The sequence below is a fragment of the Ammospiza caudacuta genome, chromosome 1, assembly GCF_027887145.1.
Source record: "Ammospiza caudacuta isolate bAmmCau1 chromosome 1, bAmmCau1.pri, whole genome shotgun sequence".
NCBI classification, from domain to species: domain Eukaryota; kingdom Metazoa; phylum Chordata; class Aves; order Passeriformes; family Passerellidae; genus Ammospiza; species Ammospiza caudacuta.
Window position 1 is genome coordinate 43696715 of NC_080593.1, and position 24688 is coordinate 43721402.

A 24688-nucleotide genomic window follows, 5' to 3' on the forward strand; every position below is an offset into this window, starting at 1 on the left:
GTTTGCTGTTTTCTGAGCACACAATAGATCATTATTTTAGTATAAATTCAATGCATTCCTAGGCAGAGTCAAAATGTTTAAATTTCTACCATTTTCTTTTAAACATATCATGGTGTGAGAAGTGAGGGCATTTCTTTCGTAAAAACACGGGGTACAACAAGAAACTGTTCTTTCAGGTGTCAGAACATGTTTGGAAATTTTGTCACATTATTTTGCACCAGAGAAAGGAGACTTTTTCACTACAACTCTTAAACTAAAACATTCTGACAGCTGATACTGTTTGTTGAAAGCCTGTCTTTGCTTTTCTTGGCCTGTTATTGCTTTTCTTAAACATGGTGGAGGGCAGAAGAACATTTGTGATATGTACCCACTGACTTACTTTTGACAGTGCAAATATTTCCTAGTTAAGAAACCTTTCTCTCTGTTTCAATAAAGACTTTAGGTGCTAATCAAGGAAATGCAGAATTCTGATATTTGCCAAGGTATGGCTCAACCAGGTGATATTGTCCACACTTCTGAGGCTCCACCCATCTGGATTACTGCAGATGTCTCCCTTTGTGTTCCCTAAGCACCCATATGGAGCACAAAAGGGGTAAGTGTACAAGTGCCTGTTGAAACACTGTTCTTAGGCCAATCTGAAACAAGCCTATGGTCCTCTGTTCCTCTGAAAGAGCTTAGTCATGCACTTGAGAACTTTGCAAAGAAGCAACTTCAGCCTGGTATGATTTTGCAGGGAATGGCATAAACATAACACTGTGATTTTAGGTAAAAGTCTGAGGTTATACAAAACAAATTTGTCCTAATATATGTCATTTTAAAGGAATCACTACTGCAAAGTGGAGCTCAGTGTTTTTCCCTGCTTGACTCTTTTATGCCTGTGGCTTGTGTTTTTCCTTTTTCTATTCTTGTCCTTCTCTTTGTGGGGATCCTGGCTTTGCAGAGCAATTAAAATTCCCATGCTACGGTGTGTCACTGATCTTTGTAACATCCTCCTGGCTTCACAGTAACGAGAGCACTTGGCAATTTACAGTGCTGACAACTCCAGTTTTCTTCCTCTGCTGCTCAGGTGGTCAGAATCACACAAGTGCCAACAAATTTTAAAAAGCACAGGAACAGTGATTCTGACTCAGCAGGGCTTTGTACCAAAGTGAGGACAGGAGAGGTATTGTGCCGAGAGCCCAAAATTGGCTGGCATTTCTGGATAGGAAGTGAAACAGGAAGATCACCTTGTAAGCAGGCTTGGTGCCATCCAAACAGATGGGCTGAAATATAAGCAGCCAAACAGTCATTTAGGAACACAAAAAGGATTTGTTGAAGGCACATTTCCAAGCATGAAATGTCAGAATGTTTGCCTCTGTCAAGCATCAAACCTGAAGGGAGGGATATGTGCAAGTAGTGTGGGATGAGTTAACACTGAAAACAAACATGTAAATCTGTCCTGGATTCTTTCCTGGATGCATTGAAAGCTTTTTTGTAGCTGTGAGACCTGAAAAGGAGGAGTCTTGCAAAGCAGTATTATTTCCCTACCATATGGATTACTTTCCACAAACTGTGCTGACAAGGTAAGGAAATTATTTCTTTTGCCTCCCACAAATGTTGATGTGCAGGAGGCACATAACATTCTCTGGCTGGTTAGTCTTTAGCAGCTCTATTTAATAGCTTCAGGATAAATTCTGTAGCACTATCCAAGATGTAAATAATACAATCATAGAATGGCCTGGGTAGGGACTGACCTTAAAATAATTTATTATGCACAGAGAAATACCTTAGGAAAGACTTAAAAAACTTGGAGTTGTAGTGAGGACTGAATTGCTTTACTGTAGTAAGAACCCAGCTCTGTGACTTCTCTGCATAAAAGGTCAACAGCAACAACAGAGGGAGGAAGACATCCACCCAAACTTCCATAACTCTGAAACTCAAGAACTTAGGATGATAATTGATGGAAATGTGCTTTGTTGTTTTTCCATCCACTACAAAAGCCAGACAAATACTTCTCTGCTGATCGAAAGTGAAAAGTAGAGAAGGGGTCATAAAGACAAATGTAATGACTTGAAAGGAAATGAGTTTGCAGGTAAGATTCAAGGCAAAGCCCCTGGTTGCAAGCTAAGCTTTATTTGAGCTCGTGCTGTTATGCTCTGTAACTGGTGCCTTGCAGTTCCAGTTTAGAAAGTGGGGAATGAACAAAAGCATTAATCTGACTGAAATCCACATAACAGGATTGTGTGTGAAACAAAAGTGAAACCAGACAGTGCAGTCAGTGAAATACAGCTTGAGGAGGAGGGGTGAATGTGCTGGAAACAGCAGTTTTCTATCCTCTTTACTGCATCTGAACAAGCTTTAAGAGGCATCAGGCATTAGGGGGACTAGGAGAAATGAGGAGCTGGTTACTGTTATTTGATTTTGCAGCAGAATGTTCTTACCAGAAGTAGAGCTATTTGAGCAGGCTGCCAGGGAAATGATTTGCATTTGGTAGAACTGCCCCTCAGTTCTTGCAGCTCACACTGCCCTTGTGGAACTTTAACACTAGTCATTTGTTGGAGGCTCTGCATTTGATGTTTTGATTTTCACCAGTTGCTCTGCAGAAAAGGATTGTGCAACAGTCGAGGACTACGAGTCTTTGGGAGGAGGAGGAAAGCATGCATTCAGAACTCCAAACAGGGAAGCAGTAAGAGAAGTTGCCTAAATTATGGATAATCTGCTGCATAAATCTGTCTTTTCCTGTTTCATAAAGCTTCCTATCCATGCATTTTGGAAACTTATATCGACAGTGAAAGCCAAGAGGATTCAAGTAAAGGTAAAAGCAAATTAAAAAAAGCACTACTTCAGTTGTAACCCTGGGGGTGATCTAGCCATATCTTAAGGGGGAGGATCACAAGTTTAGCTGCTCTGCTTTCTAAATGTCAGGATCTGCGAGTAATGGTTCTATTTAGGATTTTATGAGAGCACTGTGAATTTGAAAAAAAATTTCTCTGAGAACAAATAATTTCTGATTCTGAGGAAATTGCTGGAGACTTAAAGCATTGAGACCGTGAAGCTTTAAGTAGTCATTACCTGCCTCTTGAAGATCACAGAAGCCCATCTTTCACTGCTGTCATGAGCTGTTTTCAGTGTAATTCCAGTTAATCTTGAACCACTCATCTCCATACTAGCTGTGTAAAAAAAATTGTTAAACTTCCTTATATTTAACATAGTCTTGAATCTGCTTGTTATGATAAGGGGGGTATATTTGACAAAATGAATTTCTAAATAGGTATATAAAATAAATAAATAAATAAGTAAACCAGACTTTCCCTCTTTTAACTCTTTTCTAAGCTATAAGCTTTATGCTCTGCTGCTCTCTGTTCTGTAAAGGCTTTATCTTTTCCAAGAGATTTGCATTCTTCTAAAATCAGGTGTAGGCACTGGTCAGTATTTTGGCCCTTTGTCATGTAAATCTGTGTTAAATAAAAGGTTGCAGTCTTGGCAGTAGGGCTTGTAACCTGAATTCTTAAATGTTTTGGTAGATCATGATTTCTTAACTTAAATGCAACATGAATATCCTTAAGAGAACTGAATTGTAATCTGAAGCTGCTGCTGTTTCACAAGGAAATGGAAGCTGTTTTGCATGGGCGGGGGGAGAAGGGGTGAGTCTGGAATGAGGCCGTCTCTGATGAGTTGCTGTTCCTTTTCATCCAATATGTGCTGGATATTAAGCTGTGTGATGAGCATTCAGAAGAATAAGAGCTATAACAAGAACTGAAATTCTGCATTCCTTTGAAACAGTTAAACTTCTTTGTTTTCTGTGTGCTAAATTATGCTGAATAGCATACTTCTCCAAATCAGAGGTCATCAGGCAAAGAAAGACACATTCCTTTGCCATGATATAGTTTGGAAATAAAAAGTGCCAGGGCTGTAACTGGCAGGGGGTGGGTGGGAGGGAAATCTCCTTTTCCTGTTTTGGTACAGTAATGTTCATTATTTTCTTTCTTGCTCCTAATGTTTTTACAATGGCTAACAGCTCAAGCACTACATGCTTAAAGAAACATCGTGTTCATTCTCCTTGGGTTTGTCAGATGTTGGCAGGGCTGATACTCACCACATAGTAACACTTGCTGCTTTGACTCTACAAACACAGAGTGCAGTTTTGCTCTGGAAGCTGCCCTGCATGGTGTTGAAAATAAGCTCTTTATTTCTGAGGATCACAGTCTTTTATTTAGCAGGATAAGTCCTTGGGATGGTTTGCTTAACACTGACTGAATATCTTTTAAAAAACATTACCCAGTAGATAAATGTATTTTTCTTTGAGGTTTTTGTTGTTTTCTCACTATTCACCCTTTTCTGATCTCAGTGGGCATTAAATTTGGGTTCCAGAGAGCTTAGCACATTCTAACTGTGCTTTTGTCATGTTCTGTTCTGATAGATTTTGTCTCATGCACACAGTGGTGCTTGTCCAGTCACAGAGGCAAAAATCACAAGCAAAGGATGCATGCAGGGCTAGTTGGCTAATAACTTTTGAATTGTTCAAGATTTATCCTGACAGCTGAACTTCAGAGGATGCACAGGCCAGATGTAACTTAAACATTCATTGATGGAGTTGAATGAGAGAATTAGAGATTGAATTAGAGAACAACCTGTAACTTGATGTTAAATTTAATCATTCTGCCTGCATAAGGATGTGAATATCCTTAGTGCAATATACTTCTGTCACTGCTGCTTCCACTGCTGGAAGAAATCCATTTAATCAAAACAAGCATTGATGTGGTTATTAGCATGTTAGTCCTGAGACAAAAAGCTTTATCAATATAAAATGAACTGAATGTGGTGCTACTATTCATTCTCTTTACATTGCTTGATATTGTGCACTGAATGTAATGAGGCTTGTTGAAGAACTGCTGTTCACTGTGGTGTTCCAGAAAAGCTATGCATCCTAGGAGACTTGTTCTCTGATCAAACATTTTAAATGAAATACAACATTAAAATAAGTGTAATGGCTACAACCTGAGGTTAGCTTTGCATGCTCACTTTAATGAGTTGCAATTTCCTCTGGAAACTGACAACTAAAAAATCCTGTTTACCAGTTGCTTGGAAACTGATCATCAGTAAGAGCATTAGACATCAAATATCTCAGTAAAAACTAAAGCTGGGAAATAAATGTGTATTGTTCAGAAACTATAGATTCTGGAAATTACCAAGGCTTTTAATGAAGCCCAAGACATAAACAGATGATAAGAAGGACGTGTTATAGATAAGAACATCCAGACTTATACTAAGAAGGATAAACTTGCTTGCCTCAATTATTAAACCATTCAATATGGTTTAAGAAGACTATTTCAAAACTGGCAGTGTATTAAATGTTTCTTTTCTTGGATCAACTTCTGGAATCATTCCTGACTGACCACACAAGGCCCAGGAGCATGGACTTCAGGAAGTATGAGTATGATCCAATAATGGAATTATTTATGATCTTTGAGATTCTTCTTTTTAATTCAAACTTGGATGTTTTAAAGCAAAGAAATCTGAAAGCTTTTTAACAAGCCTTATAGAAACGGTATGCAAATGTGTTTTGTGGCTGCATGGTAATAGTTTGAGAGCAAGTGACATTTTAACAGCACAGTTGAGTTTAGGAGGTAATTCTGATTAAATGAGGCTTTTATCTAGACCTCTATAGCTTTTTCTTAGGAGAATATGTATTTTTTAAGAGCAATTCTTATCTAATTCTATACATTGAATTTTTCCATTAAAATGATTATGATTAAGTTCTTGGAAGGTGTGAGGTTTTTAATATTAATTCAGTCTGAGTAAGGAAATGAAACATGCCACTTATTTTCCTGTCAAACATAAAAGGCCTATTATTTCAACATGTTTAAGCAGCCTCTCTGCTTAGATAAAAAACAATAGAAGGCATGTATGTGGCTTATTTAATGGTGTTTATGCTGGCAAGATTATCTTCTTTTCTTGAAAAATTTTTCAATTCATTTGGCAAAAGAAGAAATTATTTTTTTTTGCCTTTGTTGCTAGTTAGAGTATATCTCATTAACATTTGAGGAAATTACTTTTCAAGAGTATTGCAAGGTTACCTCTTTCCAAAACATGACCATAAAACATGGACTTCCTGTTGAAAATTCCAGCTGAACTCAGATAAAATCTTTTCCTGATGGAAACTACAGGATGCTTTTTTCATTCACAATCAGTCTCCAAAGAGTGTGTGACCAATGCTAAAGGAAATGGAAGAACCAACATTTTGTGCAGAGAAACCACCATCTTTCCTCCTGATTCCCAGCAGAAAATAGACATTTCTTACATCCTTTCCAGCCAATATTTCTTTAGAATTATTGCTCAGCCACACACCAGCCACAAGATGAATGCTAAAGTAATTTCTCTAGCTATTAATTCATGCATAAGAGCGATACCATCAATAAGGTTCTATACAGGAGAATTAACAGATGGGGCTTTGTCCTTTTGGGAACCTACCAAATGAGCTTTGGGAACTCAGAACTGAGGCAGCACAGAGTGATTTGCACATCGTGCTTGGCATTGAGAGCATGTTTCTTTAACAGTTAACACAACTGCTCTGGCACAACCCTTGTTAGCCTCTTTTCTGAAGCAAGTGAACTGTATATCTGCCCCTTTCCCCCAGTAACTGCAGAACTCCTGGATAGAGAGTCTCAAAGAGGTGAAACACCCACACGCTTAATGAAAATGAGGCTGGTTGGTAAGAGGGGAGGCATCCTATTAAAAGTGCCTTTAAGAGCAGCATTACATCAAAGAGATCACGCAGGGGAGAATAATCAGCAGTACTTTGTGTGCTGGAAAAGCTCCCATCAGGTGTTTGCACCTCTCAAATATTGAAAAGAATAATTCCCAAAGCCTATCCTGGAGAGGGTAACTGAGAACATCCTTTACTCCTGTCTCTGGTAGTGGCTGATTGCTGCAGCTCAGGCAGTTTATAATTCAGTCAACCAGAGGACATCAGACTGCTGGAGCCCAGGAGGGACATTCCCCTAGTCATGAGAGAGCTATTGCCATTAGAACATATTTGTCTTTCTCAAGTTTTCCAATCAAATTAATTTTAAAAGCAGTGGCTGAATTGAGAATAGAATAGAAAATAGCATCTGTGCTGAGTGGCATTAGACTTCCTTTCCTTCAAATCTCTGTTGTAACTGTGATAGGCAGGATTTGTAGGTCCTTCTAAGGTCTGAGTAGGAACAGTGTACAGATCCTCTTGTGAGGATGTTCTCCTAACAGAGCTTATCAGATGCTTGCTTGTTTAGTGCATTGTTATTTTGCCTTATCTTTAGTTTTTCCCCAAAATGGCAACTCTGTTCAAGTCAAGGTCTTATCTCAAAGCAACTGAGGATTTAACACGATCTTTGAGGAAGACACAAAGGATGGGTCTTTAATCAAGGAGAAAAAAGCTCACAGGCTGCATGCAAATAGGATATAAAGTTTCAATCTGTATTTAACATCTGGAATAATTTATCCGTGGTCAGCTCATACTCTGAAATTGTGGTTAGAAATGCTTATAAAAGACTCTATATAGATGAAATAGAAGTTATAGTCCTTGTGCACAGTTTACAGGTGGAAGGTCTCTGTTACATATGCAGTCAGACAAAAATAAATAATTCCTTCCAGCTTTAAAATCTACATTAGTTGAGTCAAATTGGCACTATTCAACTTTGTCTGTAAAGGCAGTTATTGTATGCCAAGCAACATTGGTTTAACTGAATCTGACATATGTTTAATACACGATTCCTGAAATTACAGGACTACAGGCATTTTAAAGTACACATTTCATGTGGCAATTTAAGAATTTTACAAGAATCAGCTCTTCCAAGTGGGAAAGACTTGAGACATCTAGTTAATTAGCCTGGAGAAGAGATACTGAGGATGCAGCTAAAGGGTCTGAACAGAACATGACTTCATCCAGTGAAAGATCTGGCAGCTTTTGCTGGAATAGCTGGCACTTGATCTCTGCTCTGAGATGAACAATACCTCAGATTCCACATAGGTTAACCTCTAGCTGGAAGTGATGCTGCCTCTTAGTGTGGAGAGATGTCTCTCTCAGCAGAGATGGCATCTGTGATTGCTGGTGTTGTAACAGTGATAATGCTTTTATTATGGCTGTGATAGTTCAAGTGCTACTGCTGGCATACAAAAGAGAAAAAAAGGAAGAAAAGAGAGAGGCACTCTGGCTTTGTTTTGCTTTTCTAAAGATTTCTGTATCTAAAGAGACATTTGGTGCAGGGGCCTCAGGTTCACAGTGTAAGTTCTCTATGAAATAGATGGGTATTACAAATGACATAGTACTTTTTTACTAGGACAGCTAAGAAATCTGTACAGCTATTAATGAAAAGTTAATTGTAATGGCTTTATCATGTCTAGTTAATTTTGTTTACAATAGTGGTATTTTTACTTGTTGGTATGTAAAAACTAATGTATATGTTAAATTTAAGATGACACTTTAAAAATGCTGCTTGCTTTAAATGACTAAGGCACTCTGATTTTTGTGGTTAAACAGAGGCTTGACTAATTTTCCTAATGAAACATTTTCTCTCATTTCTCTTATTTGTGTTCTGAAGCATAATAAGCTCTGAGTGCTGTGTATCCCTGGGATGTGCTATCTCCAGAATCTAAAATACTGGATTCTCTGGGGCTGATGGATATTATGTTGTTTAATATTTTATACTTATATCCATTGTGTCAAAACAATTACTAACAGTTCCTTGCAGCTCACAAATTCATTTGGAAAACTCTGAATTTTCTGATAGAGATGGGTAGCTTAGGTGTGTTCTTTGTCACATTAGGCTCTCCTAAGCTCACTTAAATCAATATTGGAGAGACTGCATCAGAACAAATCCCCATTTGGTCCAATTTGGCTTTGTGCTAGACTTTCTCCTGTAGTCATATAGAAATCCCTGTCAGGACTCTATGAAATTTTCCAAGGATGTATAGATTCTTCATTTTTTTACTCAAAGCAGATTTTTTATTTGAATTATGATCAGTGGCATCAAAGTTTGAATGTTTTGCCTTTTCAGATAAACATCTTTGTTGAATCACCGTTTCATATTTCAATCATAGGCTGGGTCTTCACTGCTTTGTGTTAGATATAACCAGACATTTTTTCAAGCATATGCTATGTCTACCTATAAAGACACATTTTAAGATCAGCAGGTTTTGGTGTTGCCGTAAGAAACCAGCAACTAATATAAACCACTTGAAGAAACCACTAGGCTAAGCAAGGATCCTCATCACAAGGCACTGAGCTTCTGCCTTTTTCACAAAAGCAAGAAGGAGCTGTTTTCCAAACAGAAATCATAGAACATATCTAGCTGCTGATGGACTGTGGCAGCTCTTGCCTAACGGTTTATTCAAATTCTTATTTTAATATGTTGTAAAAGTATTAATCTAAATGGTCAATGCTCATTTATTTTTGGAGTCTAAGTTTGAGATGATCTTCTGAAGAAATCTTACACCACTGACATTTTAAATAGGATTGTAGTACATTTCCTGAAATACTGTTTTTAATTTAGGCACTTTTTGTGACACAGGTATCACATCAATCAAACAGGGCCAGGTTGGATGTGGCTCTGAGCAACCTGGCCTAGTGAAAGGTGTCCCTACCATGGTAGGGAGGTTGGAACCAGATGATGTTTATGGTCCCTTCCAACCCAAACCATTCTGAGTTTTGACAATTCTTCACCCAGGCCAGTATCAAGAGTGAATGGTGCTGCTGACAGGTGTTGCTTGGGAAGGGAGGGGAGTGGGGCAGGCTGACTGCCACTCCTCAAATCTAGTGAAATGAAAAACCTTAACAGAATACTGTGCAGTAGAAAGCTTATTCTCTCTTTAATCCTTAAGCTCAACTATTACAGCTTTATTTAAATAACTGGCAGAACAGTGCATGTAAACACAAGTATGCCAAGGATTGAAAACCAAGAGAAAAAAATTGAAAAGTAAGATATATTCAATTACTGAAGCTTTATTTGATTACAAATGAAACAAATTTTTTGTAACTAAAAGAAAAATCTGTTTTATCCCGCTGTTTCCTCTCTTTTTCATATAAGAATATGTCTGCCAGATACAGATGGATTAGATTTAATTTTTGGAGCCTTCATGTTAGCATTTCTAATGTCATGAAAAGACAAGGAACCCAACAAAGCAACAAAGCTTAGGGAGCACTTAAAGTTCTGAGACAGTCAAACAAAACAGATGCTTGGTTCCTGTTTTCCTAACTGAATTTCCTCGGCTGTGCCCTGTCAAATTAGCTTCTTGTATCATCAGATGTACCGACCATGTGCTACTGCGAAGAGTTATTGTGCTCATGAGCACCCAGTAGCACATATATTTATTTGTTTCTCCCAGGGAAATTAGACAGAAATATAGCAGCGCTACTTTTAAAGCATATTTTAAAAATAATCAGAGCAGAAACTGCTCAAGAGGCATTAAAAAGGGCCAGGTGAAAATGTTTTTGAGTGTTAGAAATTCCAGGATTGTCAATCACAACCCTTACAAAAATGAATTACCCCTTCAAATTCTGATTTCCTTTCACAGAAATTTCATTTGGCCTTTTTATTCAAGTTTTGAGATTCATGCCTTCAAGATTTTCTATTCAACTAAAAGGATTAGAAGCTTTTTTTCAGCACAGGCAAACTTCTTTGATATAATGGCACCGTTCCACAAACCAGCTTGTAATATCAAACAATACAATATTAAAGCCCAGGAACTACAAAAGCTTAAACACAGAGTGGTATAGGCATCAGGCTTTGGGTTGTGACCTTCCCCTGGCATTCATGCCATGTCAAAGCCTCTTTATGGCGTTTGCTTTGCATCCACAGGAAGTTTGTTATAGGCAGCAACAGCCTAGGCCCAGCCCTGAAGACAAAGCAGGGAACCTGAATTAGTAAAAAGCAATCTCAATAATAGTGGCTGTTTTTCATAGTAACACAAGGCATTTTCACCGAGGGCTAAAATCAAATAATATTTGCAACCATCCTATGTATAGGACTCAGGAGTGCTGGCATTGCTGCTGGAAACTTTTAAACCTGACCAAATTTCATGTAGCTGCTCCTTCAGTTACAGTGCTGCAAAAGGCTCTGTGTTTGGGCAGGGCTAATTTCACATGGAAGGACAGGATGTCATGCCACAGCTATTTTAAAGGACTGCTTGGAATTACTGTCACCAATGACTAGGCTACTTCAAAATCATTAAAAAAAATAAAATATATATATACATATATACATAAATGGTTGTGTTTAAAGATAAGTGCTTGTGAAGCTTGCATTGCATACCTGCAAGAAATCTGAAACTCATCAGAAAATATTTGCTAAGAGGTTCCCATTGGGATCAGAAGCCATTGTGTGCAGAGTTGCAAAGAATGAAGTCACTTGTTTTTTTTCTTCAGCCTGGATGTACTTCTTTAGGTGACCTAGGGCTTGGTGAAGGAAGTGGTGGTATTCCTTTTGCTACAAACTGCAAAAGGAAATGCTGTTTTAGAGGTTTTGGCAAGTCTGAAAATGGACTTTATCTTTCCTCACCAATTTTCAGCTTCTCTGCTGCAGTTCTGCATTCTTTGTGCTTTGATCCTAGAAGCAGTATCTTGATTACACTTTGTAGGATGTAACAGCTGAATTGATGCAAAGCTTAATTTATTCAAACCTAGCTCTCTCTCTTTAGATATTGCAGTGGGGCTACGGTTTCGGATAAAACAGACTTTATAAACAGGAAAAACTGCAACACCAAGGTTAGTTTATTCTACATCCTTTATAATCTGTCCCTGGAAGAGAAAAGCAGCATCACTGTACATAAATGTTGAAGATGTGAGGCTGTAAACAACCAAAGATCAAGTTTTCAAAAAGGGAAAACAGTTGGGAGTGAAAATTGTGGGAGACATGAAAGATGAAGTCTTAAAAGCACCTGGCTTACTGAAATCTGTATCTAATGAGGAAAATACTCCAGGAGTCCTGTTTTGCAACTCCAAGAGAAGCAAAATAATGATTTTGGTTCTCAATGCATACACACGTAAGTAATTTCTGATTAATCCATGTTGCTACTACAATGTCAGAGGCTCCCAATGATTGTTTTGTTTTGTTTTTTCTCTCCATGGATGATTTTCCACAGGTGAATGACTGATGAATCAGAAAGATTTACATGTTGGTATCGTTTTATTTCTGCATATTAAATAAGTCACTGATTTATGGCTGGATAGATTTATTATTTGGTAGAACATAATAATAGATAAATTAATGATAAGCAGATTTATGATTAAGTAAATCATAGATATAATAGAAATCACATAAATATAAAATGTACAATATATTGATGTGATGTGTGGTAGATATGTTCTCATAACAGTATCTTAATACAACCTAAGATAATCTTCTGACTTTAAATTTATTACATGACATATGAAAGAAGTAGGATAAAAACCATGCCTCTCATTAGATAACAAAATATTCTGGTCAAGTTTTAAACAGAATATAGGAAATTCAGGGTAAAAATTTACTTTTAGCCTGAACTTCAAAGAAGAAACAAGATTTTTGCTGATTTATCACTACCAGTTTCTGTACTCTAATTATACAGTTGTATCCTCAGAACTCCTCAACAGATCCAGATTAGGCTGGAGGCCCTCAAAGATGTAATGGGAGCTGCCCAATTTTTTTCCTGAATGAGAAATGTTTTTTTTTCCTTCCTTCTGAATAGGCAGTTGTCATGCTGAATTGTACTGAATGTCCCCACTAGCCAGATGGTGGGGAGGAGGGCCTACGATACGAGTTTCAACTCTTTTTAAATTAAATCCTCCTCTGGTGCTTCTTGGCTTGCTGCAGATGCACAGAATGCAGCTGATGTTGGCTGCTGAATTACTGGGAGACAGAGGGGCACCTCAGGGCCCTTTCAACCTTCCCATTGCAACAGGCTGCTGGAATAAACTCCCAATTTATGTGATATAGCTGTGGGGTTTGTCCCTCCCATATCCACTCCTGTCACTTTCAGCTGGGGCTGTATCCAGCCTTTGGAGATGCATGAACCGAACATGTGATCTATTATTTAGAGTCAGGCTACTAAACATGGTGATGCTGCTGGGTAATATTTTAGCACCTCTTTTCAAGGCAGACAGGAGCCTTCTGTGAAATGTGTGTTTGTGTTTTAATTCCCTTGTGCTGAAGATTGATATTCATTAGCAGTGGGATGGAGACACTCTTGAGCATTTGCTCCCACCTCCACTTTGTCCTAGCACAAGCTTGTGTATTTGGATAGGGAATGAGGTCAGAACAACCTTGTTAAATTTGGGCATTTTTTCTAAGCATACTTTACTAAGTTTCTAAATTTTACATAACCTAGTGTGCAGTTTTTATTCCTCCCCCTGCAGTCTTATTGTTAACTTTGACTAAGAAAGCATCTAAATACGGATTTAGTCTTTCAGTTCACTATTTGGGTCTGTCTTGAAGTTAGGGGTTTCTACAATAGAGCATGTAGTTGCAATAGAAGCACACTACATTAACTGCTTTTATCAGTAATCTTTACCAGCTTTAAAAATGTGACTTCAGATCACTCTTTTAAAGACATAAGGGAGGAAAAAATCCTCTGTGTTTTTGACTCCATTTACACGAAAGTTTTAGTAATACTAAAAATAAAAAGGTATATGGGCTCTCTGGTACAAGAAAAGTTTGTAACTAGTTCCTCCCAACCAGAAAAGCTGCCACATGCTTTTACTTGATAACATTTTTTGGCTCTGAGTCTGAATAAAATTTCAGAGCCCAACATATTATGCTTAAGTGTGTTATCAAACAAATCATCATATTCTTGCCAGGAGCTAAAATCTTATAACTATGTAAACATCTGTTTATTAACTGCCAGCTCCTCACTGAGTATTACCTTTGCCCTGTTTTGCTCTCACCCATAGTCTTGAAGAAGAATTTCCAAGAGAGTCTTGGCAAGCTTATTTGTCTGTAATATATGCAGCATTCCTGAAATTCTTGGCACACTAACCTTGAATCAATTCAAATGAAATTCAAACTTTGCTGTTTCTGTGGTTTTTTTAGCTGTTTATAGTTTCATTGTTGAAATGTCTTTATTCTCCACCACAGACAGCTTGCTATAACATAACTGAAATAATTTATAAGTAACTGTGGTGCCTTCTTTGCCATGTAATAAATTGCAGTGATCCTTTAGAAGGACATAGGGAAGAGTTTTCCACCTTCTGCTCTATTCAGGCCACAACATGATGGTAGCTGCAGCTGGCAATGCAGAGGAGTGGAGTCTTTGTCCTGTAGTACACATCCTAACAAGGCATTTTGCCTGCCTCAGCCAAGACTTCCAATAGTAACTTGCTTCACAGCATATTCCAATTATAGAGCACATGTTTCTTGGCTGTCTTTTAGAGGCAATGTGAAACTAGATCTTTACTTCACAAAATGTCTCTGGAAATGTGAAGCCTCCAGTAGATAGGATAGAGGCACTTGTGAGAGCTTCCACATTAGCAGTGAAACTTCTACTGGAGTAGTTAACTTTGAAAACAGTCACTGAGGGGAAAACAGAAAGAAAACAGCTGAAGATCTCTGTGAGTCATTAATAAAGGGAAGGGAAACCTCTCTGGAAAATGTGCAATTAATATTTTTAACTATTTCAAAGTAGTTCAGCTGAAGGAAGAAAATAGCAGGTGAATATTAAATATGTGTGTGAGATGGAAGGTATTAAGTAAGAAAACTATGGAAGATGAAATGCAGGTTTGAGATAAGTTGAGTGCTATGATCTGAAAATGAATTAACTTTCTTTGCCTGAAGGATAGATTAAACCTGATTTTCTTGAATGCTCTGAGTATACATTCACACCAGCTCAAACTGATTAAAGGTTTTAATCCTGTCACTGTTTTACACTGCCTTCCTCCACTAGTTCTGGGAGTTCAGCAGTAGAGCCTTTCTTGAGACAGGCTTTCTTCTTGGCTAGATCAGTCCTCATGAGCTGGGTTATCAAGAGAGGAAAATGTCAGGGCCAGTGCAGAACTTGGCACCAGCAGAAGGGCAATCACAGAAGCCTGATTTTATGTCAAATTAAAATGCTGTGATGCTGCACCCCTTCTCTGAATGTAGAATATTGGTAGGGATGCTGCTTAGGGATGACACGGTTAAATTCAAGTGCTTTAAAAATCAGTGAAATATAATTTAAGACTCCCATAAACCAAAGTTCCTTAATTAGCATAATTGCACAGTGTCAAGACAGGGCTGAGCTAAGGTAATTTGAAATTGTAGTTATGTTTCTTACATCCGAACATGCTCAGAATTATAAAATTAAATGAGCACTTATTTCCTCTGGGAAAACTGTATAATTTTTCTTCTTTTAAGCTTGAACTGATTTTATACACATGCACACACATACACACACACACACACACACACACACACACACACATAACATTTGGAGATAAGGTGATTGCTTCTATCTGCTATCAGCTGAAAAGCATGGATGGAAAGGATGTGGAGATGAAATGTGCAACAGGCTTTACAAATGATGTGCCATTTAAAGCATGTAAATGAGAAGCTCCAGTATCATCGCTCCCCTTTCCTGACTTCAGTCATACAAGAACTCTGGAGAGGACTGTAAAAGCACTGGTGAGATTTCGACTTCCAGATGAAAGACAACAAAAAATCTGATTAAATCAAATGGAAGTCCATCTTACCAGAAACCAGTTTTCTTCTTCCATGAAAGCTAATTTATGATCAGTGTATTGAGGGATGTTTAAGTTATAGCTAAAGCAAAGCAAGCAAGCAAGCCGTGGAGAAGCCTTTCTTGACAGAAGGATCATATACTAGCCCTTTCTGACCCAAACTGAACGCCTATAGAAAGCTTGTCCATATTAAAATATTATCAATTATATGACTCAGAAAAATGTCACTTATTATAATGTATAAATAAATTCCTATGAGATTAACAAAATTTGTAATAGATTTCAGTAGCATTACTCAACTCTGACAAACTTTAAACAAATGCATCTTGAGAAGGATACTATAAAACAGTATTTTAAAAGAATTTGGAAGCTCACTTCAGAGCAACAAGTATTTTAAATGCTGTCATGGTCTGAAAAGTAACTTCAACAAAATTCTCTGCAATAAATCTCTAATCTGTGAACCATACAGTTATAGGTATCCTTGTTATGTTTAAAATACATTTTGCTGCTTTTGGTAGTGCTGTAGCACATGGGAGCCATTGAGATGAAGCTGAATTGATCAAGATCCCAAAGACTAAACCAAACTTGAAGTTCAGCTTGCATATAAACAAACTGCAAGTTGAGGCCTATCTGTTTGATGTCATTAGAGTGAATTCTCCCTTTTTTGCTTCCAACTGATTGATGGTACTTCCTGGAATATAATGTATTTACTACTTTTTATTTTTTCCAAGCTTTCCAGAGGCCTTTGATTCTTCTGAAGAAATAGAAAAGCAGCTAAAAACAGCGTTTTGGGTTGCTTCTAGATTCATACAGAAGTTGTGTATGCTTTTTTACAGCTGCCTGTTATAAAACCCAACAAGTCATCAAAACCTAGACAACCAGTTCAATTTATCAAATCATTAGTTTTTAGCCCTGAAAGCCTGAGGAAGAAGAGAAAGTACTGAAGGCAGGAGTACCATGGACCCCATACCTCTTCTACCCTTTTGGCTGTGCCAGAACAACCACTTCTGATTTAGACAAGTCTGTATTCACTCATGTGTTGGGTCATTCCAGACATGAATCTGTTCCCACATGAATTCAGGTGTGGGTCAGTTTGGGGTTGTGGGTGCCTGCTGCTGACAGACACTTACAGAAGGCAAAGTCTGACTTGGCCATGGAGAGGAGGTAAATTATGAGAATTTCTAGGGGAAAAGGACAGGGAGGGGATGGGGTAGTGGTGGTGGTTGGGTGGCAGGAACCCATTTTTGTTGATGCAGAACACTAAGGTGGTGCTGTGTGGCATTGAGACCTGGTAACACAGCAAGAGAGGGAGAATGCCTTTGGCAGGGCGCTGCCTAAGTTGCCATTGAATGCTCATGAAACTCTGCTCTCCTGAATGCAAACCTATTTCCACAAGGTTTGCTTGCATTTATGAGGTATTTTCATGACTGTGAACTAGAAAGAGAAAATGCTAACAACCACAACTATTCAGACTTTTCCATCCCAAACCTATCAGTACAGCAAATCCTTTCAAGTAGTTTTTTAAAAAAGAGATTCTAACTCTTTAAGGAGTTAAAGGACTGTTTGTGTACATTTTTCTGGTTTGTATACGTATTTTCACTGGAATGATTCTGTTTGGGCTAGACATGTTTGTTTACTGGAAATTCAGAGGAGCATTTCATTGCAAGATTTTTTTTTTTAAATTAAAAGAAATAAAACAATTACTGTCGTTTGTGAGTACAACTGGCTGTGACAGGTTACTGTAAGCCAAGCCTTTTTTTCATTTCAGATTTATCTCTACAATCATATTTAATAATGTGCTTTGGTTTGCCAAATAATGCCTTTGCCACACACTTTAATGAGGCTTCCTGAAGATATTAAGGTTGTCCTAATACTCTTGTGAATCAAGCTCACATTAGGATGGGATTTTTGAAGAAACAACATTTACCAGCAGTTGTAAATAAAATACTTTGAGCATTTTTTATTAAACAGCCCCTGTCTGCATGTGTGGAATATAGCAGAAACTGTAATATGATTTTCAAGGATGGATACAGCCTTGTATAATGCTGAAGTGGCACTTCCCAGCTGCCTGGCAGCATCACGGGCTGTAATATTGGTAGATGTACATAATGTGAAAGAGATTAAGCCTCAAAGATTAAACTTTTTCAGTTGTTTCTATAGAGTAGGACTTGCTTTTGACTTCTTTTCTTGTGAGATACCTGAACATAGAATGTTTCTTAGTATACAGACTTTGTCACAGATATTTAGGTCTCAATTGTGAACAATCTCAGTAATGTTCAGGAATTCCCACTCTTCTCTCCCAAATTTTTCACAATGTAAAGAAGTCCAAACATGTTGTGCATGTAGACAGTATTAGGACCAACAAGTTTTGGTTTTTCTCCATGAAATATTTACCTAAGTTTTAATATTTAATGACAGCATATGATATTGAAAGCAAGACCTACCTGTTTTAACAAAGTAACTAAATGGTTATTTTTTTTGTTGGCTGCATCAGTTTTGTGTTGAAATTGTGGCATTATAACTGCGAGCATGCCATGAGTGTCTTGGAAGAGTTCTTAGTTTGCTTTCATGCAAATTAACAGAAGTGCTGTCTCGGAGGAGTCACTGCTCCTTGTAGTGGGATACTTCAAGGAGTAACCATGGAGATACTCAAGTAACGTGGCAACTACACGGGGCAGGTCAGAAATTATGTAATCTCAAACTATTAACCTGCCTGTTGTCATCTTAATTTCCTGAATGCAAATATCTGGAGCCTTTACTTTAGGGCAACACTTCTAACTCTTCTTTACTTCTCAAAATATATTGACAAATCTATATTACATAGCACTCAAAGTTATCTTCAAAAGAAGCAAGGATGCTCTTTAGCTTCAAGGGGCATGCTATTATGGGTAGAGAGATTCATTTGAAATGCTAAAATTCAGTTCTGTTAAATGCTGCTTATGAACTGACAAAGACTGAGTTTGGTTTCTTCTGCTGCTAAAGAAAAACAAAGCCAAGGTGACAGATCGTTAATCATGAGATGTCAATGCAAGTGCTTTTTTCAGACCATATTGTCACTGCTCCTTTAGAAATGGGGTGTAAAGCCTACAATTAGCATGTCTTCATTAGATTTTGACCTTGAAATCTGAAAGGTATTTTGTTCTTACTGGTAGTGTACATCATACCTTAAATTAAAATGAATCATCTGAGTGGAAGTTACTTTTACTTAAAAACTTCCCCAGCCGAAGAGTTCAGCATTGCAACTATAGTTTCAAATAATACTCCTTTGGTGTCAAGATGAACATAATTGAGTTGATAAAGCATTTTTTCCCCCCAGAATTCAACTAGTTATTAGGGTTGGTGGCTCCATAATTGGTAGCTAAAAGCTACCTTTAAAATAGTTACCTGATGTGTTTTAAGATTTTTTTATTGAGTTGATTTTTTTTCTGCTAACATTTACATCCTATGTTTTGCTAACATATGCTAATGTGGTGGTGCAAAACCAAGCAGGGCTGCCAGCCTAGCCTAGCTGTATTGTATTGTAGGAGCTACCTAAGGCTTCAAGATGACTCTGGGGAGATTCCCATTATCAGAAAAAAACCCCACTTTTAGGGCGATCAGGTGTTCGAATAGGCTGCCAAGGCAGGTTGTGGAGCCACCATCTCTGGAAGTATTCAAGAGGGGTCTGGATTTGGCAGTGAGTGTTACGGTTTAGTGGTTTAGCGATCTTAGTGGCAGTGCTGGGTGCACAGTTGGACGGGATAATCTTAAAGGCCTTTCTTTTCCAGCCTTGATGATTCTGATTCTACTCCATGTGCGTGACCCCGGTTTGCATGGGAGGGCGGCAGAGCAGCGCTCTGAGGCGGCCGGGAATGACGGGGTTGTTTTCCCACGCCAGGAGGGCCGGGTTTGGCTGCCGGCGCTGGCGCGGGGCCCGGCGGGGCCGAGGGCACGGGCCGGGCCCCTCAGCACAGCCCGCGGCTCCGCGCTCCCCGCGCCGGCCGCTCAACGCCGCCTCCGGATCCGCCTTCTCGCGGCACCGTGCGGCTGCTGCCCGGCCAGGGGCGAGGTGGGCACCGGGGGGGCGCCTCCATGGCTCCCTGCGGGGGCTGGGCGTTCACACGCGTTCATTTTCAACAGCGGTGCCGCTCGGCTCCCACAGCCTGCGGAGCTGCCCGGCGCTGCGGGTGAAACCGCTGCACCGTGCGGGGGTACCGGGGGCCGGTACCGCGCGGGCGCTGCCGGCGGGGGCGCGGGCGGCGGGCGTGTGTGGGCTCCGCCCGCCCTTCCGCCGCGGCGCCCCGCCCCGTCCGCCGCCTCTGCCCGCGGAAGTGAGCGGAGCGGGGATGCGGCCGCGCCGCCCCGGCACTCCGAGGTGAGAGGCGCGGCTGGGCGCCAGGGCCGGGGCGGCGAGCGAGCCGGAGCCGCCGCTTGCGCCTCCGTGCGCTGCCCTAGCCGCCTCCCCCGCGCTGCTCCGCGGCCTGCGCTACGGTGCGGGCGGGGCCGGGCGGCCGAGGGGGCTGCGGGCGGGGGCGCTTCGGGCAGGCAGCGCTTCCCTTCGGCGCTCCGCTGTCTCCCGCCTGGCGCCGTGGATGCGGGTGCGGGCAGAGCGGGGAAGGGGGGGTTACTTGGGGTGAGGGTTTATTTTTAGGAGCGAACGCCCCTCCCCGGGCGGGACGAGGCTGTTGGAGGCGCTGGTGGCGAGGGGGAAGCGGCGGCGCTGCTCCTCCGTGTTGCTGGAGCTGCTGGGCGGCTAATCCTAATCCTCATCCTCGGTGGTCTCTGACAGCTCTGCGGGCTCCCTGGGTGTGCGTGTGCGGCTCTGCGCTGGGCAGCCTATACGGCTTTTTTTTTTTTTTTTTTTTTTTTTAATTATTTTTTTCCTCTTTTAGCGTTGGTTTCTCTTGCAGATGTTGCTGCAGGTGGGGGCAAAGGGAGCGCTGTGATTGCCTGGGATCTTGGGGCATTTCTCTCTTCACCTTTCCGCTCCCGCTCCAGCGCTGCTGTTGCTAAAGACTTTTGTAACTATCGACTCAAGTACAATTTCGATGGAAAATGAAGGTAAAGGTCTCATCAGAGTCACTGACTTCATTGGAGCTAAGAGGATTTTTGCATGCAATTTGGTGACAACTCCTACTGGTGCGTGTGTATGTTATGTTTTACCGTTCCAGGGGTTCGCAGGGTTGCTCTCGTGTGCTAATCTTGTGGTAGGGATTTTGATCTGCATTTCGAGGTTTTAAGATTTGTAGCGTCATCGTTTTTCGTTATTTGTGCTGCTGCTTGTTGAAGTGTCGGAGAGATTTTATTCTCTCTTCATATACAAAGTATTTATTGTGCGTTTTAGTGCTCCGTGTGTTTGGAATAGAAATATTTTATTTAGGCAGAAGTTTTTTAGCATTAGTTGCTTGGTATTTTCTTAGATTATACGATTCTCTTAAATTTTTATTTCAGGGTGAGATTGAGGAGCATTAGTTGCATTTTTTGTTCAAATATTTTTTGTATTTATATGTTCTTGAAAATTGCTCAAATTTGCTCTCTTGGACAGTATTTAATTAAAAAGTGATACTGAAGTTTTGAGTACTGAAAAAAGTTGCTCTATTATGCTTTCCCCTTCTCGTCTAGTTTGGAAATTACTTAACCTGGGGAATTATTTCAGTTTTCTCCTGTTGGCCTTCAATTTATGCTCTGGGAACCTTGAAAGCCCCTTTGCATTGTGACAGTGACTATGAACTTTATTGATTTGTTTTTTTTTTTCATTTTGTATGTTTCTGTTTGACTGTGTGTGTTGAAAATCTCTAAAATTTATTTTTATTGCTATAAGGGAAGAACCATTGATATCCTCCCCCCTCCCTTATGTCATCATTATTCTCTGAAAATGGGTGGGGATTTAGGTGGCTTCTGGATTTGCTCTGCTACAGGTTGTTACATGACATGTTAGATGTCCCTTTTTTCTGCCACCCCTCTCTGAAAACAGGAGAGTTTTTAAAATTGTTTGACTTGAATGAAGAACTGAATTGAGATTGAGTGGTAGACCTAAGTTATTTTTTATTATTGGATATTTTTCTGTTTTGAATTATGGTTGTCGTGGATGCCTGGAAAGTTGTGTCAGTTATGAAGTCTAACCCATATTGAAAACTATGTATGTAGCTTGCTATCATCTGGCATTTCAGAACTTTCTTCTAACTTTAAAATCAAATTAGAATATTTTAAATTCTACTGATCGTGGCCTCCAGCTGGATATTTGTGAAGAAGAGCATGGGCCTTGTTAGGTAGCAGGAATTTTGAAGTGCACAGAGCACCTCCAGAAGATTGGTCTTTGTTTTTAGGGGCTGGATAGCTGACAGAAGTGGGGTCAGTGCCTTTGCATTGCAGTCACTGTTGCAAGGGAAAGGGTTTTGAATGGGCAACGCCCAGGAGGGGGGGAAGGCAAGCAGAGATAATACCACTGAAGAGAATCACACTTAAGGGAAAAAAAGTATCTGTGTGCCAAAACCCAAATGGCAGAAAGACTTTTAATACCTTGCGGTTCTGTTGCCAAATAAATAGTGTATCATGGATGGAGTGCACAGTCGAGTTGTGTGTGTGATAGTGTGGCTCTGAGTTCTGTTCTTCCAAATGCACAAAGATGACATTTCTTATGGAATAATGAGCTATACATAAAAATTAAATGTTATTTCTATGATAGAAATAATATTAAAAAAGGCTTTGGCTAGGGAAAGATACTTTAAAATATGATCAGATGCATGTTTCAAAGGCAGAAATAAAGACTGTGGTTTATTGAGGGTTTTCAAAATGGGGTAGGCTTATGGGGGTAGGAGAAAATGATGTATGATAAAAAGACTGAAGTGGTTCTTTGAAAACACGAATTACTTCTTCTCCACTATTTCTGCTCCCATATCCCTTCATCTCATAATTGAGTCTCCAGATGGGCATGGATATTTACAACTGTGTACTGTCTGTTTTGGTGTTCTTGGTATTTCTGAGCCCTTCTTTTTCTATCACTGTGACATTTTGAGGCAGCTAGACACCAACAGCTTTCATATTGGAACTTCCCAGCACTCTTGATGTTCTTTAATGTATTTTTTCCTGGCTGCAGCTGAAAAATCTTTGTAATGTTGTATAACAAAGATTGCATTTAGAATATTTTTAAGCTTTTTTTTCCCTCAAGTATGTGTTTGGAAAGTCTCTTAGGTTTGGATATTGAACAAGACATGGCAGATTATAGGGTTTTTTTCTCTCCTGTATTTGAATGAATATTCAAGATGGGGAAGTGATGAGATGGTTAAGAAAAGTGATGTTTTTCAGTGTTAATTCAGTACTCATAAGCAGTATTATGTGTTTCTGTCCAGACTAATTGATGTCTTGTCCCAAGACTCTGTGGTTCCTGTTTCTTGTGTTGGATTGCTCGAACCTCCGCAAAAGTTCATGTTTCTCATGGTAAATGGGGAAGAGAGGACTTCCCATCATAGGAAGACTTCTGCTTGATCATAAGCCTATGATTTAGAGGAATGATGTTTGTGTTTCCATTTGGAAAGAGTGAATTTTGTGGCTTCTTTCTGTAAGAGGAGCTTTTTCTTAAACTGTAGGGAGTTAAGGAAATCTTGCATAGACAAGACATAATTTTGTAAATTTTGGATCTTTCCATTGATACCTCTAGGCCACTTGAAGTAATTTTTTGTAATGTAGTCTAAATTTTTTTTCTTTCTCTTATCAACATCTTGTAGATTGTGATTTAGGCTGTTTGAGTCAGGAATACCTTGTAGAAGTCTGCCTTTTAGCAGAAAAATAAAGAACAGGTTTCATAGACTTTGAGCTTCTTTGTGGTCAGACCATGACCACAAATACAAATTGTTAAATAGGAGTCCTATTTTGTTTTCAAGGCCTTTAGGTAGGATGTATTTCCATATCATTAAGACCTGAATGGAAGAGGTCAAAGTAACATTTTTCTGCAAAAAAGATTTTCCCAAAATCATATGGAAGGTTGGTATGAAAAATCAGACGAGACTTGCTGCATGTAATAAAACATTGTGTGGTGATTCAGAAATCCTCCTTAATCCTCATTGTTTTGAGTCCTAGTTAGTTTTAGCTAATCTTCAAAGATGATGGTTAACCTCAACCTATGGTCCATAGTAATTTCAGGATAATTTTGATGATTGGATGAATAGGGAGATGTAAGTGAAGACTGTTTTATTTCTTAGAAAAGGGTATTTTAGTTTTTCATAAAATCCTGACAGATCAGTAATTTTTGTTTGTCTTGTGCTTGAAATTGCTGTGAAGTGCAGTTGAATTTCCTAGTGAGTTTCATGGGTGGTGGTTTTTAGTTTTGTTGGGTTTTTTTAAATGACAAAAATGGGTTTAGTTGCTAAGCTATCAGATTGAAGATCAGTGAATAGATTTTGGGTTTTGGGGGCAGTGAGTTTTAGCACCCTGGACTGGCTCATCACAGATTAGGCAGCTGTAAGTCCTAACGAAGGGGTGGAGCATGTGTACATGCCACAGACAACAGAGGGGGGAGGGATGCCTGCGGCAGCAGGGGCTTGACAACAAATTAAATGGTTCCAGGGTGGCATCATCAGTTGTTCATTAAGTAATATCCAAAATAATCAGATTGAAATTTGCAATACATTGAAATTTACAATACCAATGTGATGGGAAATGTTGGGAGGTTCTGAAATGGACTGGGTGTTACCACAGCAGTTCAAGTTCCTTTTGGGATGTAGATGATTTCTAAACAAATTAGTAGGTGAAACAAGAAATTTTATATCCATTGATTACAGTTTTTAACTATTTACAGCTTGTAGAAAGCTAGAAACTAATACTTCACACTTACGTTGGCACAAGTTACATCTTTTGAACTTGGAGGTTAAAGTGAAAGAGGAGAATTTTTCTCTTTTAAAAAAAAAAAAGTGTGAGTTTTCACTCAAGACCAATTCTATTCCTATATTTAAACAGTACTTCAATAACTTAAATAACTGCTAAGCTAATATAGCTTAAAATTAATATGCATTAGAAACATGTATTTCCTTTTTAAATGAACAGTCACAGTAACCCTTTAATCTGTTTGGTTGA

The 24688-nt window shown here is 39.2% G+C and overlaps 1 protein-coding gene across 5 annotated transcripts in view; it reads left to right on the plus strand.

Annotated features, from left to right (window-relative positions):
* The first annotated feature begins 2627 nt into the window (after positions 1-2627).
* ATP2C1 (ATPase secretory pathway Ca2+ transporting 1) overlaps positions 2628-24688 on the plus strand; it is a 62208-nt gene continuing 40147 nt past the window's right edge. The window contains exons 1-2 of one of the 5 annotated variants that reach the window (XM_058810380.1): positions 19928-19994; positions 20530-20680. In XM_058810380.1, coding sequence (XP_058666363.1) covers positions 20675-20680 — 6 coding nt within the window. In that variant the 5' untranslated portion in view covers positions 19928-19994; positions 20530-20674. Of the gene's footprint in view, positions 2795-19927; positions 19995-20156; positions 20218-20312; positions 20428-20529; positions 20759-24688 lie in introns of those variants that run through there. The other 4 variants (XM_058810388.1, XM_058810406.1, XM_058810396.1 and 1 more) reach the window with 4 other exon arrangements.